We start from the raw sequence: 18045 nt of genomic DNA, 5'->3' as shown, positions 1-18045 counted from the left end.
AAGTAACAAAATCGACCCAATAAGGAAAAGAACGAACAGGGTCTTGACATCGTATAGATCTTTCACTGATTTGAGATCGCCTAGCGCGAGTCCAGCCTGATGAAAACAAAAGCAGTGGGAGAAACTTATGTCGATTGCATACATATGAACAAACTAATCGAAATTAAGTAGCAGCAGCGTAGCTGGAAAATTAGGGAGTACGCGAGCCAAGCCACTTGTCCGTAGCTGGCATGCAGCTCAGCGCTCAGATTTGAGTTCGAGCAGCTTGAGCACTCTCCTGAGTCCAACTCGAGTTTTAACATCTCACAGATCAAGTAACTCGAGCTCAGATGAAAATATCTTTTTTATGTTTCAAATAATATATAAAGTATTATTTTATTATGAATGACTTTAACTACCAATGTTGTAAATATATTTTAAGGGTACTTTTGCCATTCGCAGGTTCACTTCATATCCTAGCAACTACATAGCTTGCTGTGCTCAAGTTCTAATCAATTGAAAATCGAGTCGCGCTCGATTATTGAAAATTTCTTTTTGATTCGAGCTCAACTTGACTCGCGTGTATCCCTAAGCCACATTGAAATGCTTGAAGAAGTGAATAACAAAAAAACAAATAAATAAAAAGTCTTACTCGGACGGTGATATAGGAGGCTGGAATAATACCAATGACAGTAGCCAGAAAGAAGACATGAAACGGTATATCCACAATTGGTGATGCCAAATTAATAAAGAGATTTGGAAGTGTCGGCGTCACTCTCAAAAAGAGCATGTAATTGAGCAACTTATCTTTCCGCTTAGCTATCTGAAACCAAAAACTTCCTTCTCAGCAAGTTGCCATAGATAGTGAAAGATCAAGACAAACGAGCTTGAAAAGAAACATATCAGTTCTTAGATATTACAATCTGAAATGAAGTACAATCTCACCAAAAAAAAAAAATGAAATAACTACCTCAGCTTGAAAATATCTCAGTTTGTCAGGCCACAACCAATTAATAATAGGCCGACCAATCAGTTTGGATAGAAAATAGCATGAGGATGCACCAGCTGTGGCATTGAAAACAACCAAGAAAAGCCCTCTAATGACACCAAATAGTGCTCCAGCTAGCAAGGACATGAATATTGTCCCCGGAATCATAAATGTCTGCATGAATATATATGTTGAACAGTAAACAAGAATGAACTTTGCTGGGTACTCTCCAGCATAGTTTGCAAGATGGTCCCTGTAGCATAATTAGATTGTGAAACTCAATAGCGACAGAACACATTAGATAAATAGAGAAACACTAATCAATCTTGTTGCACACACACACACGAAGCTACTTGAGCGAACTTCCAAATCCATAGTTTAGTGGCAAAAACGATACTCGGTCTAAATTCAGTAAAACCATTAATTTCGTTTTTGGATTAGCATACATACCATTGGGTCAAAAACTATCAAAGAAAAATCAAATGAAGATGATGGAAATTTAATTAGGAAAAAAAAGAACGAACTTGAGCAAGCGAAGATCAGCAATGGTGCGAGGCAGCTTGAGCATCTCGTACTCCGCCGCAGGCATGGTAAGATATATGCACATCAACCCGATTGAAAACAGCAAAAACACCCCCAAAGCCATTGCAGATTCCCATCGCGAAAGCGGAAATTTGTCTGCCTTGAAATTCTTCCCCGTCGGAGACTCCGTATTCTTCCCCTCATCCACGTCCAATACCCGTACCCCCGTGTCCACCACCAGGCCCCTCTGCGCCGCCATTCAAAGCCAATATTACTGCAAGAAATACTCGGGATGACCAGGGCTATAATTCAGCACTCATCCCAATAAACAAGAACAAAAAAAATACTAAATTGTCCGTTGCTGATACAGATGTTAATGGACTAACCGCGCCGAGACGAAGATTAAGCAAATTTGTGACCTAGAAGAGGTGAAATTCAGGAAGATGAATCGAAAATTAGGGATTAATTTAGTGATTTGTATGTGTGGCAACAGTATAATAGTCAACGTTGGGTTGGAGATACAACAAGGGAGAGGCAACATTTTATTTTTGCTTTTAAATTCTCTGCAGGTAACATTTCAAACAGGGCTGTCGAAAACGAATCCGGAGTCCAAACATTTTAGGTTAAGGTCGGGGTTTTTTAGGTTCGGATCATATTGTTAAAGAATTTGAATTCAAGGCACATCATTTTTGACAAATAATTAACACATGTTTTGTGATTAGTCAAAAATTGTTGGTTTGATTATGTAAGCAATGAAGTTTTAATTTTTGTTTTTTCCTAAACTTCACCTATAAATAACCATTCATTCTTCATTCCAAAATCACACCAAAACATAAAATCCTCTCATCTACAATAATAAGTGTAGAAGTGAGACAAATGATTTAGTGTGAGATTTCTTAAGGAGTGTTTATCCTTGGAAAGAATAGAATTAGTGGACAGAAAGTGAGTATTAAAATCAGAGTGTTATGAGTGAAATACTTTGTATTCTCAATTCTCTTGTCTTATTTGTTATTAATAAAGAAGTGATCTCCTTGAGAGGTTTAGAGTGGACGTAGCACAATCTTGGGGTGAACCACTATAAATATTGGTGTTCATCTTATTCATTGTTGATATTCCGCTGCGATGTTACCTCGTTTATTTCCCTGATATCCCAACAACTGGTATCAGAGTGAGGTTCTCAAATACTAGAGGAAGTCCTCGTATGCTCTGTGGTTGCAGCTTAGTCTGAACTTCCACATCAGAAAAGGCTTTCTAGACAATGTTAGGGAGGTTGTTCTTTTGTGTTCAGACTTTGACGATTAATTCGTTGGTAGCAGTCACAAAATATGAAGGTACGCACAAGCAAGATGTTTAGCCTTAATGGCTCTAATTATCAACTTTGGAAAAGTAAGATGAAAGATCTTCTATTCGTCACCAAGATGCACCTACCGGTGTTCAGCGAGTCTAAACCAGATGAAAAATCGGATGTTGTATGGAACTTCGAGCACGAGCAAGTCTGCGGGTACACCCGACAATTTGTCGATGACAACGTGTATAATCACATATCTAACGAGACACATGCTCGTACGCTCTGGACGAAGTTGGAGACACTATATGCCTCCAAAAGTGGCAACAACAAATTGTTCTATTTGAGCAAGCTTGTCCAGGTTCGATACAAAGAAGGAACTCTGGTCGCGAATCATCTAAATGAGATTCAAGGATTCGTGGAGCAGTTATCAAGTATGAGCATAAAACTTGATGACGAGGTGATAGCTTTGATTGTGTTAGCTTCATTGCTAGAGTCTTGGGAGACTTTGAAGGTATCATTCACGAACACAGCACCAGGAGGAGTCGTGAGTATGGACTTCATCAAGAGTGGCATCTTGAATGAAGAGATGAGGCGGAGATCTCAAAGATCCTCTATCTCACAGTCAGATGTTTTGGCTGCTGAGTCAAGGGGGAGAAGCAAGATCAAGAAAAACACAAATCAGAAGCCAAGAAGAAGCAAGTCCTTGGGGAGATATGCCAACATAAAGTGTTATCGCTGTGAAGAAAGCGGACATATTAAAAAATATTGCCGAAAACCGAAAGATAAACATGAAACTGATGATGAGCAAACAAACGCCATTGACGAATTCAATGTTGTTCACGAGCTAGAGCAGGAGTCCGTAAATTTGGCAACTCAAGTAACTTGTTGGGTGATCGATAGTGGAGCAACAGTCCACGTCACATCTCGAAGAGAATGCTTTACATCCTACACACAAGGGGATTTTGGTGTGGTGAGGATGGGGAATAACGAGTTATCCAGAGTCGTGGGAAAAAGAGATGTGAGCTTGACTACCGTGGATGGCTCTACACTGATCCTGAAAGACGTCAGGCATGTGCCAGATATGCGCCTGAGTCTGATATCGGTCGAAAGACTCGATGAAGATGGTTTCTGCACAACCTTCCGAAATGGGATATGTAAGATTTCAAAAGGATCACTTGTGGTGGCAAAAGGATTAAAGATGTCAAAGCTATATGTAGTTCAGGAAAATCATTCTGAAGGTGTGAACTACGCAGGGGAAGAAAACTCAACAGAGTTGTGACACCGACGTCTTGGTCTCATAAGTGAAAAGAATCTTACACGCCTTGTGAGCAAGCAAGTTCTGCCCAGTATAAAGCAGGTTCATATGAAACAATGCACAAACTGCTTAGCCGGAAAACAAAACAGGATATCATTCAAAAGTTCACCTCCTAGCAGAGCCGATAAAATACTAGATTTGGTGCACTCAGATCTATGTGGTGCGATGCTATTGTCGCTCGGAGGAGCGAGGTACTGGGTAACTTTTATCGATGATCATTCTCAGAAAATTTGGGTGTGGACATTCAAAACTAAGGACCAAGTTGCGGAAACATTCAACAATTTTCTAAACTTGGTTGAATGGCAAACATCTATTAAACTCAAATGTATTCGAATGGATAATGAAGGAGAATACATTGGAACCTTTGATGAGATATGCAAAAAGAACGGAATCACACATCAAACAACACCACCAAAGACACCACAACTCAACAGATTAGCTGAGAGGATGAATAGAACTTTGGCAGAAAGAGTCAGAAGAATGCTTTCACATGCAAAGCTGACTAAGGAATTTGGGGTGAGGCTGTGGTTGCTGCTGCATATATATTGAATTGCTCACCTTGTGTTCCTCTCAATTATGATGTCCCGGAGCAGGTGTGGCAAGGCAAAGAAGTTTCTTATAATCATTTACGGGTATTTGGCTGTGTTGCTTATGTTCATATACCAAAGGATGAAAGATAAAAGTTGGATGTCAAAACAAGAAAGTGCATATTTATAGGCTATGGCGAGGATCAACTTGGTTACAAGTTCTACAATACAGATCTCAAAAAGCCTATAAGAAGTCGTGATGCCGTATTTCAGGAGAATGAATTCTTGGAGACTGCGGAAAAGGAGAATTCTGGATCTGAACAAGATCTAGAATGGTGGCCTTCAACGGTAAATCCACAACCGGTTGAAGATGAAGAATTGCAGAATGATCATGAGGATGATGATGAGATCCGTGTTCACAGTGAACCACCGCAGAAAGTTCTCGTGGTACAATGACCACATGTTCTGGAAGAGAAGTGCGACCCTCAACCAGATATTTCTCAAATGAATATATCATGCTAACTGATGGGGGAGAACCAGAGAACTTCGAGGAAGCTATTACCAGTGAACACAAAGATAAGTGGATGGAGGCTATGCAAGAAGAAATGCAATCATTGCATGAGAATGAGACATTTGAGCTGGTGAAGTTGCAGAAAGGCAAGAAAGCTTTGAAGAATAAGTGGGTGTTCAGATTGAAGCACGAAGAACACAGTAGTCAACCAAGATTCAAAGCTAGGATTGTCGTCAAAGGTTTCAGACAAAAACATGGGGTCGACTTTGACGAAATATTTTCACCTGTGATGAAGATGACATCCATCCGGATTGTGCTAGGGTTAGCAGCTGAGCTTGATCTGGAGGTGGAACAAATGGATGTCAAGATCGCATTGCTTCATGGGGATTTGAAGGAAGAAATCTACATAGAAAAACCAGAGGGGTTTGCAGAGAAGGAGAAAGAGGACCTCATGTGCAGATTAAAGAAGAGTTTGTACGGTCTCAAGCAAGCACCAAGACAATGGTACAAGAAGTTTAAATCGGTGATAACTCAACAAGGATTCAAGAAAACCATTGCAGACCATTGTGTGTTTGCCAAAGATACCTCTAATGATGATTTGATGGTGCTTCTGCTCTATGTAGATGACATGTTGATTGTTGGAAGAGATGCTTCTGAAATCAAAGGCCTAAAGAAGCAACTAAGCAATATTTTTTCTATGAAAGACTTGGGGCCAGTAAAAAGAATTATTGGCATGGAAATCTATCGAGACAAGTATGCCAAGAAGACCTGGTTGTCGCAGGAGAAGTATATTGAGAAGGTACTTCAAAGGTTCAACATGGACCAGGCCAAAGCGGTTGGATGTCCTCTTGCCAACCAATTCAAGTTGAACTCAAAGCAGGGTCCTATTACAGATGATGAGGAAGAAGAAATGAAAAATTTTCCATATGCTTCAGCTGTTGGAAGTTTGATGTATGCCATGGTATGTACTCGGCCAGATATAGCTCATTCTGTAGGAGTAGTGAGCAGATTCCTTTCAAAACCAGGAAAGGAACATTAGACTGCAGTAAAATGGATATTCATATATCTACGGGAACCTCTAAACATAGATTGAGTTTTGGAGGATCCAGACTGGAACTTGTAGGCTACACAGATGCAGATATGGCAGGAGATGTTGACTCCCGAAAATCTACATCAGGATACTTGATTACATTTGCATGGGGACTTGTGTCATGGCAGTCAAAGTTGCAAAAATGTGTAGCATTGTCAACCACTGAAGCGGAGTTCATTGCAGTAATTGAGGCATGCAAGGAGCTGTTATGGATGAAAGGGTTTTTGGAGGAATTAAGTTTTGTGCAAGACTAATACAAGTTGTTCTGTGACAGTCAGAGTGCAATTCATCTTGGAAAGAATCCTTCAATGCATTCAAGATCAAAACATATTGATGTACACTATCATTGGATACGGGATGTATTGGAGAAGAAATTGTTAAAACATGAAAAGATTCACAAAGATGAAAATTGATCTGATATGATGACCAAGACATTGCCGAAATGGAAGTTGGAGTTCTGTAAAGCTGTTGCAGGTATGATTGAATTCACAAAATGTGCTTGAGGGGGAGAATTGTTAAACAAATCAAGCCAACAATTTGAATTCAAGGCACATCATTTTTGACAAATAATTAACACATGTTTTGTGATTAGTCAAAAATAGTTGGTTTGATTATGTAAGCTATGAGGTTTTAATTTTTGTTTTTTTTCCCTAAACTTCACCTATAAATACCCATTCATTCTTCATTCCAAAATCACACCAAAACACAAAATCCTCTCATCTACAATCATAAGTGTAGAAGTGATACAAATGATTTAGTGTCAGATTTCTTTAGGAGTGTTTATCCTTGGAAGGAATAGGATTAGTGGAGAGAAAGTGAGTATTAAAATCAGAGTGTTCTAAGTGAAATATTTTGTATTTTCAATTCTCTTCTCTTCTTTGTTATTAATAAAGAAGTGATCTCCTTGAGAGGTTTAGAGTGAACGTAGACCAATCTTGGGGTGAACCGCTATAAATATTGATGTTCATCTTATTCATTGTTGATATTCAGCTGCGATGTTACCTCGTTTATTTCCCTGATATCTCAACACATATGAAATTGAAATTAAAATCTGAGTCGAAAATTAAGCCGGGTCGAGGAATCTTTATAAAAAAAACAATTTTCTCATAAATTATGATGTTAGATCAAATAGTACTGCTACATATTATTATTAATTATAATCTTGTTATTAACACATACATTGAAACATAAGTGAGTTGAAATTCGTAAATCAATTGAAACATAGAATTCTCCGGACTTTTCCAACAAGGGCTTGCTTACTAGATTAGTGAGCCGACAACATTCCACCTGACAGTGAGAACTCTGAACTCCACTGTGAAGAATTTCCTTCCGGAAAATTTTCATAGTTATCCAATCCCACAACTGGAAGATCGAAAGTTTCAAAAAATACACATTGAGAATTGATGATTTTCAGTCCTTGGATGGTGTAGAGAACGTTCTCATGCTCAATCTTGGCATTGGCAAAGAACTTGTTGAGCACTGGCTCTGAAACTTTGGTGCTGCAACCCAAGAACTTGCGAAGACCAGAAGCTTCGAGCATCCTGAACATGTCGACTGTTGACTTGTTAGTCATGTTAAGAACATAGGAAAAGTTGATAGCCATGGTGTTTTTGGAGTATCTTGCCATTGTTGAAGATTTGTTGAGAACAACTTGAGTTGATTTGAGGAGCTGTTAAAGTGTAAGTAAGCAAATATATTGCAGAAATTTGTTTTAAGTGTACGGAAGAAGAAATTGATGTCTTACTGAAGTGATTTTAAGACTGAAAACTCATGCTTGATTATATTATCACCCCGATAGGTTGTGAAGAGTTTATTGGTGAACTCGGTTTTTTTGTCACTCCTTATCCTATATACCACTGAGGTTTTCTCATTCTGAAGACACTTTAGGGATGTGATAAGTTGGGCACTGATCTGAAATATGACCCATGTTTATCTTGAAAAAGCATAAATGATTACCAGTGTATTCTACTTTCCCCCCTATGCTCATCATGGGTCCTTGACCGAATAGATCTATATGGAGAAGTTTCAAGCATCGAGCCGAGGCATTACTCTTTTTGTCCTTGAAGGTTGATATGACCTGCTTTCTTAACCAACATTCAAAAAAAAAAAGCATTTATTGTAAAACCCAAGATTTTGTGATCGTGATAATATTTTTTTTGTAATTTAAGTGTGCTAGGATTATTCAATATTTGAGTATCTATCTCATTATTTTTTTTGAGATGTAAGATTTGCAGTTTATCTAAAGTTGGGTGGATAATTATATCGTGTACAATATTTTTTGAAGCTCAAGATTTAAGATAATATTGTGCATATATTTTGAACTTGAGATAATAAATAAGTCTATCACAATCTAAGAATTAAATAAGGAATTTGGATATATGCAGATAAAGTTGGAGATAAAAATTCAAAGTTGGAAAGAATTTTACCAGATAAAGATATAAGATTTGATATACCTGGATAGAGATTAAACAGAGGATAATATGATATCTAAATTTCGAAATAACCAAGGGATGGATATTTAGATTTCGAAATATCCAAGGGATGGATATTTAGATTTCGAAAATTTATCCAAGGTAACGGATAAAGAATGATAATTATCCTAGATTTAAAGTTTGATTCAAAGTTCAAACGCGAAGATAATACACGATCAAGATAGCAGCCACCTTCCTATAAATAGGAGAAGCTCCCATTCAGAATTTACACCTCATTTATACATCAAATTTTCGAAATTTATCTCATTAATTTCGAAATTCTCTCCGAAAATTCTGCACGAGTCAGCAAAATTATGTCCAAGTTCAAAAAAATTCGTTCTCTCTCTCGGCTACTCGGAATCCGATCTCCACCGTTCAGAATGTGCTTCCATATGTTTCGAATAACATATCCAAAATTCGGCAAAATCCAACGGTTAGTTTTTCGTTTATAGCCTTTGCAAGAAAACTGCTCAGATTCTACGCGGGAAACAGCATACCTACGTTTTTTTCATCCATAAACAGGTTAAAAAGAATTCCAAACCCGATCTCCACCGTTCATAATTTATTTGATATAATTTTGAACGTACAGTAAAAGTTTGAGCCCGATCCAACGGTTCAATAAGGCACAATGAATTTTTCAAGATTGCTGATTTTCCGGCCGATGTGCTGTTGCGTTTTCGAAGTGTCGGTTGCATGATTCTTCTATAGTTTCGAATTCTTCGTGATTTCTTCTAGGTTTAAGGTAAGTGGGCAATTTTAAATTTTTAAAATTTCGTTTATGCATAAAAAGTTTTGTTTGAAAAATTCGGTCGAACACCGTCTACGTTTTTTTTAAATCTTGTTACGTTTTTGTGATGACACTGTGAGGATTCCCTGAAAATGGGTGGAATTCCAACATATGGCCCTTAACAGTGGGATAGAACTGTTTTACGGCCTCGCCCCCTTAGAGGATTAAAACTTAGGGACTGACGTCAGTAAACCATTAAAGGTGAAAAAATTGCAGTGTTACAATTATGAAAAACATGCTGTAAATATATGTTATTTTCGAAAATATGGAAATTTTTATGTGGTGTTCGATAATTCCCCCATTTACTGAGTATTCCCAAAATACTCACCCCTTACTCTACCCTCCCAGATAAATCAGAAGAAGAAATAGAGAAAGAAGAATCAGACATCAGTTTTTGGGCTGATAGTGGACGCATGAAGAATTTTAATTAAGAATATGTTCTTGTGAGTTTTTAATTCTAGTTGTGAACGCTTCCGCAGATTTTTACCGTTTTCAGAGTTACTATTGTAAAAACGATTCCATTTTTATGGTATATTTATGATATAAACTGGTTTTGGTTTATACTGTACTACGAGGCTTGTTGTTGNTGTGAGTTTTTAATTCTAGTTGTGAACGCTTCCGCAGATTTTTACCGTTTTCAGAGTTACTATTGTAAAAACGATTCCATTTTTATGGTATATTTATGATATAAACTGGTTTTGGTTTATACTGTACTACGAGGCTTGTTGTTGAGCAATTATGTGATTGTTGAATAACGCCGGTGTCGACTAACCCCGGTCTCGGGGCGTGACATTTTTCTTTGGTAAAATCAATTTTAGGAAACTAATTTGTCTCACTCAAGCTGAAAATAAATTTGAAATGAGTAGGTTTCTTGTGAGACGGTCTCACGAATCTTTATTTGTGAGACGGGTCAACCCTACCGTTATTCACAATAAAAAGTAATACTGCATAAAAAGTAATACTTTTTCATGGATGACCCAAATAAGAGATCCGTGTCACAAAATACGACCCGTGAGACCGTCTCACACAAGTTTTTGCCATTTGAAATTTAAGTGGTTAAGTTTTTTATTCTATAACCAGTTCTTATTACATTAAAATAAACAAAACACGTAGGAGCATCAAGTTTATTGTCATTCCAACGAAATTTATAAGTATTTTGTTCTCTTAGTCTGGTTAGTATGACATCTCTATTTTCGGATTTAACATTGCTTGTGGAATTCAACATAACAACCATTATTACATAGTTGACTAATATTAAATAGGTTATAACATAGATTATCTACTAATAAAACATATTTAATAGCTACCTTACCGTGAATAATATTACGCTTACCCACAACCTTAGCCTTAGAGTTTTATCCAAATAAGATTATTGGTCCTTTATAATTGACAACTTCATATAGCAGCTTAGATTATTGCAAGAAATACTCGGGATGACGAGGGCTATAATTCAGAACTCATCCCAATAAACAAGAACAAAAAAATACTAAATTGTACGTCGTAGATACAGATGTTAATGGATTAACCGCGCCGACACGAAGATTAAGCAAATTTGTGACCTAAAAGACGTAAAATTCAGGAAGATGAATCGAAAATTAGGGATTATATTTAGGGATTTGTATGTGTGGCAACAGTATAATAGTCAACGTCGGGTTGGGGATACAACAAGGGAGAGGCAACATTTTATTTTTTGCTTTTAAATTCTCTCCGGCCATTTATTCTCATTGATTGTTGCTTAAAACACTCTTCCCAATTCATCATTGTCCCTAGTTGATTGAGTTTTACCTTCATACCGTCAAGTACCATTTGCTGCGAGCAGCTAAAGTTGCTTGATTTATCTATTATGTTTTTGTTCTCTGCTTTGACTTCCTAAAATTTTGCAAAAGTTTTTTATACTTTTCTACTATGTTATGCATTGCTGTGACAAGCATAGATAATGTAAATTCATCAAAATCAAAATCAAATATCATATATTCATCGGCGGTCTCCAGCTCAACATCTATGGCCTTCATATCAACACTTGCCATGAGACACTGAACCTTCTTTGCATCACTCTCGCTAGATAAAGTTTATGAGCATGAAGGGTCTGAATATGAGTCAGCCAAGTTGCTTTTGCTCTTCTCAGCAACGAGTATCTTTTGATATCTCTTCTTCTTAAAAGATTTATTCTAATATCTGGATCTCATCTTCTCGTATGGATTTTTGATGTGCTGTCGTTGAATCGTCAAACTTAAATTCCTACTCTTTGAATAAAATGAGTGTAATGGTGAATATGATCAAATCCACATGGAACGTGATATTTATTTCTTTCGAGAAAATACAATAAAAAAGGGGATTTCTTGGATAAGGACTAACTAAATAAAATATTAAAACTAAAATTAGAAACCAATGAAAAATAATGAATTTAAAAAAAATTAAATAACCAAAATGAGTATACTAAAAAAAGAAATTGAGTCTTACCAAACTCTGATTCAAGGGAGTTTCACTATTCAATTGTGTCACTGGTCATCGGCTAACATATTATTTATTCATGCAGTTACAAGAAATTAACTTTAGAATTATAGGGATAGCTGCTAAAATCTTTGTGTTTTTCTAATTTAATTGACTAAACCAAGCATCCAGTAAAAAATTATCAATAATCAACTGGACACGATGGTGTTTCATATTGATTAAAGATATCATTTTCTCTTTGTGAAAACATTTAATTCTGAAATCTAACAATCGAGATAGATGCAATTGATAAATCTAGTTTCGTTGATTTATTTATACTAAATATGTTATATTAGCACAACACACCTAATCTATCATTACTCACGTACCATTCACTCATGACAATTACAGATAACTGAATTCATGGCTAGCAATAGAAAATCATATATCAAATTAAATATTCAAACATACAACTTTCATATAATAAAATCATAAACCAACAAATACTTGAACAAAACAAGAATATTAAATTAAAGCGCAAAAAATATCACAGTGATAAAATTGAAATTATAGAAATATCAGTTGAATCAGAAATAAAACATAGCCTAGTGTTCTTGAGAAGAGATGAAAATTTCTTACACCTCCTTGTGTTTTACGTTGAACAAAGAATATTAAGAAGATAAGTATTTAAGATAAACTAAAAATAAAAACTTGAATAAAACCTAATAATACTAGGAAAAGATTAGGTCTATCAATAAGGAAACTAGATTTTTTATGGAATAAAATCTATCAAATCTTTCTTTATCTCAATAATAAATATCTTTCTCCAAAAATCTTCAATGAATTAAATACCATAATTAGGACTCCAAAAATATGGTATTATCATCATAATTTTCGAGCTCTATATGCAGTCACAAGGCAGCCGCGAAGCAGTCACAAGGCGTGACTCAGAACTTATTCTGTTTTGTCCTTCTTGCACAGTTTCATCTTGGCAACTTCAAATGTGAAAAAAATCAATTTCTTAGCTAAGTTTACTCCAAGACCATAAAATTTCCTTCTATAACAAAATAACACAAAAATATATCAATTAAAAATGTCGGAAATGAGAAAATGAGAAATTTGATAACAAAAATACAAACTATAACGACCTTATCAAATTTTATCGTCTTTCTCGGGCCTGTTACAATATGAAATGAAATGATCCTTCTTCCCACAATTAAAAAAGCTTGATTGTCATCTTATTGATCTTTATTACGAAAAGAATTGAATATAAACTGATTTTTTTTCATAAATTTGTTAAATTTCTTAACAAATAAAGACACTACTTCATTGATTATCAGATAAGAAGATTTCCTGCTGGAGGATCCTTCACTAGCATTTGAAGTTGGAGTTGTGGCGGGTATAGATTTGGTTGGTTGTAGAGTGGAAGGCTCTTCTTCTGTCTGTATCCCCAGCTTGAACTCGTAAGCTTTTAAATCTGCAAATAGGTCATGCAGCTTGAGTTTGTTGAGGTCATTGAACTTTCTCATAGCCATCGTCTTTACATCCCATTATCTGGGCAATGCTCTCATTATCGGCAATGCAAGTTTGATGTTAGAATATTATTTAACAATTGAAGAAACTTCAATAGCAATACTGTTAAACCGTTGAACAAACTCGTTCAAAGTCTCACCGGGCTTCATCTTTTCATTTAAAATTTTTGAATCGCCATAGTCAACTCGTTTTCCTTCGTTTGATAATTTTCCTCTTAAATTTGGGTCAGTTGTTCCTAGATTTCTTTGGCGGTTGAACACGTGTTGATTTTGTTGAACATGTTCTTGTCGAGGGTCTTGTAAGAATGTCATTGGTCACATTGTCCAAGTTTTCTTTCTTCTTGTCTTCAGTGGTCTACTCTGATCGATGATTTTCAATCTTTTTAGGTGCACCATCTGATATGGCTATTGTTGTGTGGGCTTTGAGTATCTTTATTGGACTGTCAGTAATGACATACAACATGTCTTTATCTTGTGCATCCAAATGTTCCTGCATACATATTTTTCAATCATCATATTCTTTTGTTGAGAATATATGGATATTATTAAAGGATGTCATTATAAATATATGAATATTAGAGTTCAAGAAAAACCTTATTTGATACCAATTGTTGGGATCGAAACAAAGTTTAGAAGGGATTAATAAACTCTTTTAAATATTTGTGAAAATTGATCTATTTTTAACAATTTTTAGTAGTTAAAACCCTTTTTTGAATGGCTACAATAAGCTGGACCACTAAAAAGGTATAAGTGTGGGAATGATTCGGCTAGATTGTTGATATTGTATATATTCAATGTAAACAAAAATTTACAAGATGATTATAAATAAGCAAACGAACAAGAGAAAATGTGTAAGTAAATAAGATATAATTTTATGGATGCTCGAATATTAACAACTCTACGTCATCTATTCTTTCTCTTAGGAAGGAATTCATTAAAAGACTTTGATTAATACACTCTGGTACAAAATCATTTTTAGATATGACTTATCACTGTCTATATTGAAAATCTTAGTGATCATTTAAAAAACTCTGGCTATTTTAAGAACTACAGGATCAACTAAAGTTGAAGTATCTGGCTTGATCTTGCTAAAGTCTGACCGGTTGCAATAAAGTTAGGTTTAAACGGTTAGAATCTGATAATTTCAACGGATTAGAAGCAAATATACGAAATGATCTTCCGAAGTCTGCAGCTTGAGCTTCTGATATTATGCTGAGCGGTTAACAAAACTTATGGTATCAAATATCCCAACAAACTCAGGGTATCAAATATCCCAACATAATCCTACACCATAATTTATTGTTGTAATTTATTTTCATATAATTTCAATAAAACTAAATAATTTTTTGTGATTATATATACACACACACACACACACACACATAAAACTAATATATTATGAGAAATGGATTTAGTATTTATATTTAAAATATATTTTAATAATTAACTTATACATATTTTAAAATTTGAAAGATAAAAAATTTTTATCATATACATTCTAAATTTTGAATATTGAATAAAATTTTAATTTTATTTTAATATTTTCATATAAAAAGTTAAATACGTTTGATAAGTTATATATTAAAAGAACAGTGCCAATAAAAACATAATATCTTCTTCAAGCAATAACTTTTCCATATATCATTTTATCATAATAAATTTTAATGCTATGAAAAAACCAATATCATATTAGTTTAGGGAAAACACAAATAAATTATTTAACAACAAAATTAGTTCTTTTTACTTATCTATAGAATGAAGCCATACCAAAATATATTGTTTGCACAAAATATTTTAGTGCAAAAAAAGGAATTTGTTTTGTGAAAAATCGATTTTTTTTAAAATTATAAAAGTAATTATTGTTGGGTTAAACATGAATGTGTGAGAGAAGTATTGATGTGAATGACATCTTGGGAAACTCTCGTGATTTAAGCTGCTGACCTTACTCTGTTTAATCTAGTTGACTAGATCAACCATAAAAAGAGAGACGCCAGATTTTAACGTGTAAATTTATTTGTGCGATAGTAAAGAATAAGTAAGACTGATTTAGAGAATATAAAACAACATCAGTAATGAGGCATGCCCCCAAAGCCCCTCTTTGATTCATGCAATGCAAGAAAACGCTGATTTGTAACGGAATTAGAGACCGAATAAAAAAATGATCTCTAATTGGATACCGGAAATTATCGGTTTTTCGATTCTAATCGGCGTTTTTCTTTTATTGATAGGAACTAACAGACTGACCTATCGACACCCAAGTTGGTGTAGCCTCTCATGACTACATGTCGCTTAGTACGTGCTAAATGCTATCATAGTTATAAGGAAATAAATTTATGCATGACTAATAATTATATTTTTTGGCCTAGTGATAAGCGCTTGATCCTAACAATTATTACTAGTTGTTTCTAAATTAAAACTTAAAACATGTAGTTTTGGAACCCAATATCATACAATGGAAAGAGAAAATAAGTGACTGAAATTTTACATTTTAAATTTATGTCCAAAACGAAGCTAGATAATTAACAAATCCTAAAATTGTTTAATATTTTTATTATACACAATTTTTTTTTTAAAAAAATTAATTACTTATAAAAAAATCATAAATATATCATTGTATAAATTAACAATATTCGTATTATATAAAATTAACAAATATTAAGTATGTTTAAAAATATTAAAATGTTAAGGAAATAAGTAAAAAGAAAAATATATGAATAAAATGTAAAAAAAAATTTATTTCTGCAAGAATAAATCACTTACATTGCATGTGGGAGCTATTCAAAACATATTTATATGCCATACATAATCTTACTTTTATTTATTTTTACTAAATTAAAAATGAATTGATTTACTTCAATTCATATCACACCATCTAAAAAAAAGGATGGATACCAATAATCTTAACATATTAATGAAATTTATTAAAATAAATATATTTTTATCGAACATTTTACAAATTATTTTCAGAAAAATATTCATTGTAAAAAATGAAATTAATCAAATATTTTGAATAGATGTTCTTAAAATGTATAAATTTTCAAAATTATTTTAAGATATTAAATATAGCCCATATATGCGTATAGGAATGAAAAAATTTCAAAATATATTTCGAAACCATCAAGCCATTGTCATAGTGTTATATAATACATAACCATCTTTGAACATATCTGTGCAAGAATTTGTGCCGGTTTCTACCTCGTTCTTGATAGAAATGAGGATTTAATCTTTTTGAGTGTCACCACTATCTCAATCATGTTGATTCTCTCCTGTGGTGAAATGGCCAAGCATTTCATCGCCAAGTCGAAAATAGACGACACACACTACTCCTTTGCCGAGAAATGTCGGTCTTCTTGGACGGGTAAGCCAGCAGCAGCAATTTCAGTCACTATGTTTTCTTGTAATGCTTCACTCACCCAATCCTTTAAGCTCATTTCTTCTGTAAACATGTCGTCGGTCGGCTTCTTACTCGTAAATAGCTCTAGCAATGTGATGCCATAACTGTAAATATCACTGCTTGTTGATACCTTCCCTTCTGGTCCATACTCTGCTAACAAGAATTCAAAAAAAAAAAAAAACTCATTTGTTGACATTTCAAATAGTCATACTAGAGGAGAAAATTATAGTGTTAAAGAAATAAAAAAGGTTATGATCACCTGGTGCCATATAGCCTATGGTTGCCAATGTGATTGTTTGATGAAAAGCGTCCCCTTCTCCAAAGAGTTTGGAGATTCCGAAATCGCCGACATGTGCTATCATATTTTCGTCGATCAGGATGTTACTAAGATGCAACCACAGAGCATACGAGACCTTTCTATATTATTTGAGAACAGTTGTTGGAATACCAGGAAAATAAACGTCAATTTGAGGTAACATCTCATCAGAATATCACAAGTATAATCAACAATTGAATAAAATAGACATCGATATATATAGTGGTTAAGCTAATACTGGCCTATGTCCACTCTAGAACTCTCAACGAGATTAATTTTGTTATTGATAACAAATAAGACAAGAGAATTGAGAATACAAAGTATTTTACACAGAACACTCTGATTTTAAAACTTGATTTTTCTTCATTTATCCTATTCCTTCCAAGGATAAAAACTTTTAAGAAATCTCACAATAAATCTTCTATTTCACTTCTACAAATGTGATTGTAAAAAAAAAAAATTGTGTTTTGGTGTGATTAAGAATGAATGAGTGTTTATAGATAAGATTTATGGAGGAAAACAAAAACAAACATCATTGCTTACATACATTTTTTACCAACTCAAAACATTTGTTAATTATTTATAAAAAATGATGAGCTTTGAATTCAAATTTAGCTGTATTACTTAGCATACACACAAACACAAGCCTTTCCCCCACGATGCAACATAAGTATATTGTAGTCTGTTGTACTCGAGATATAAATGTTCAACTTGTGTTGGTTTCCCTACAGTTTTTGGTATCAATCCTGTTAAGTCGTTGCTATCCAAAGATATAGATATGAGGCCAGTCAAATTAACGATTGTCGGAGGAATAGATGTTGCATCCAAATGCACTGAAATACAAAAGGGATTTGGATAAATTCCCAAGTTAAGGTGGCAAGATACCGTTAAATTT

General features: G+C 34.4%; 1 protein-coding gene and 1 long non-coding RNA gene across 2 annotated transcripts; both read right to left on the bottom strand.

Moving 5' to 3' along the window:
• Positions 1 to 6: 6 nt before the first annotated feature.
• Positions 7 to 2009, bottom strand: LOC140969871 (uncharacterized membrane protein At4g09580-like; the record flags this gene model as incomplete). The annotated part of the gene is made up of 4 exons (XM_073431386.1): positions 1492 to 2009; positions 950 to 1220; positions 632 to 802; positions 7 to 96 (listed from the first exon to the last, which is right to left on the bottom strand). Coding segments are annotated over exons 1-4 (789 nt in total), but the record flags the coding sequence as incomplete, so codon positions are not given.
• A 14519-nt stretch (positions 2010 to 16528) lies between these two features.
• LOC140969873 (uncharacterized) lies at positions 16529 to 17221 on the bottom strand. The gene is made up of 2 exons (XR_012174021.1): positions 17094 to 17221; positions 16529 to 16984 (listed from the first exon to the last, which is right to left on the bottom strand). It is a non-coding gene; the product is annotated as an uncharacterized lncRNA (long non-coding RNA).
• Positions 17222 to 18045: the final 824 nt, after the last annotated feature.

This window comes from Primulina huaijiensis, unplaced genomic scaffold (assembly GCF_012295235.1).
Source record: "Primulina huaijiensis isolate GDHJ02 unplaced genomic scaffold, ASM1229523v2 scaffold42923, whole genome shotgun sequence".
NCBI lineage: Eukaryota > Viridiplantae > Streptophyta > Magnoliopsida > Lamiales > Gesneriaceae > Primulina > Primulina huaijiensis.
The sequence above is the reverse complement of the archived record's forward strand: the minus strand, read 5'-3'. Positions and strand labels throughout refer to the sequence as shown.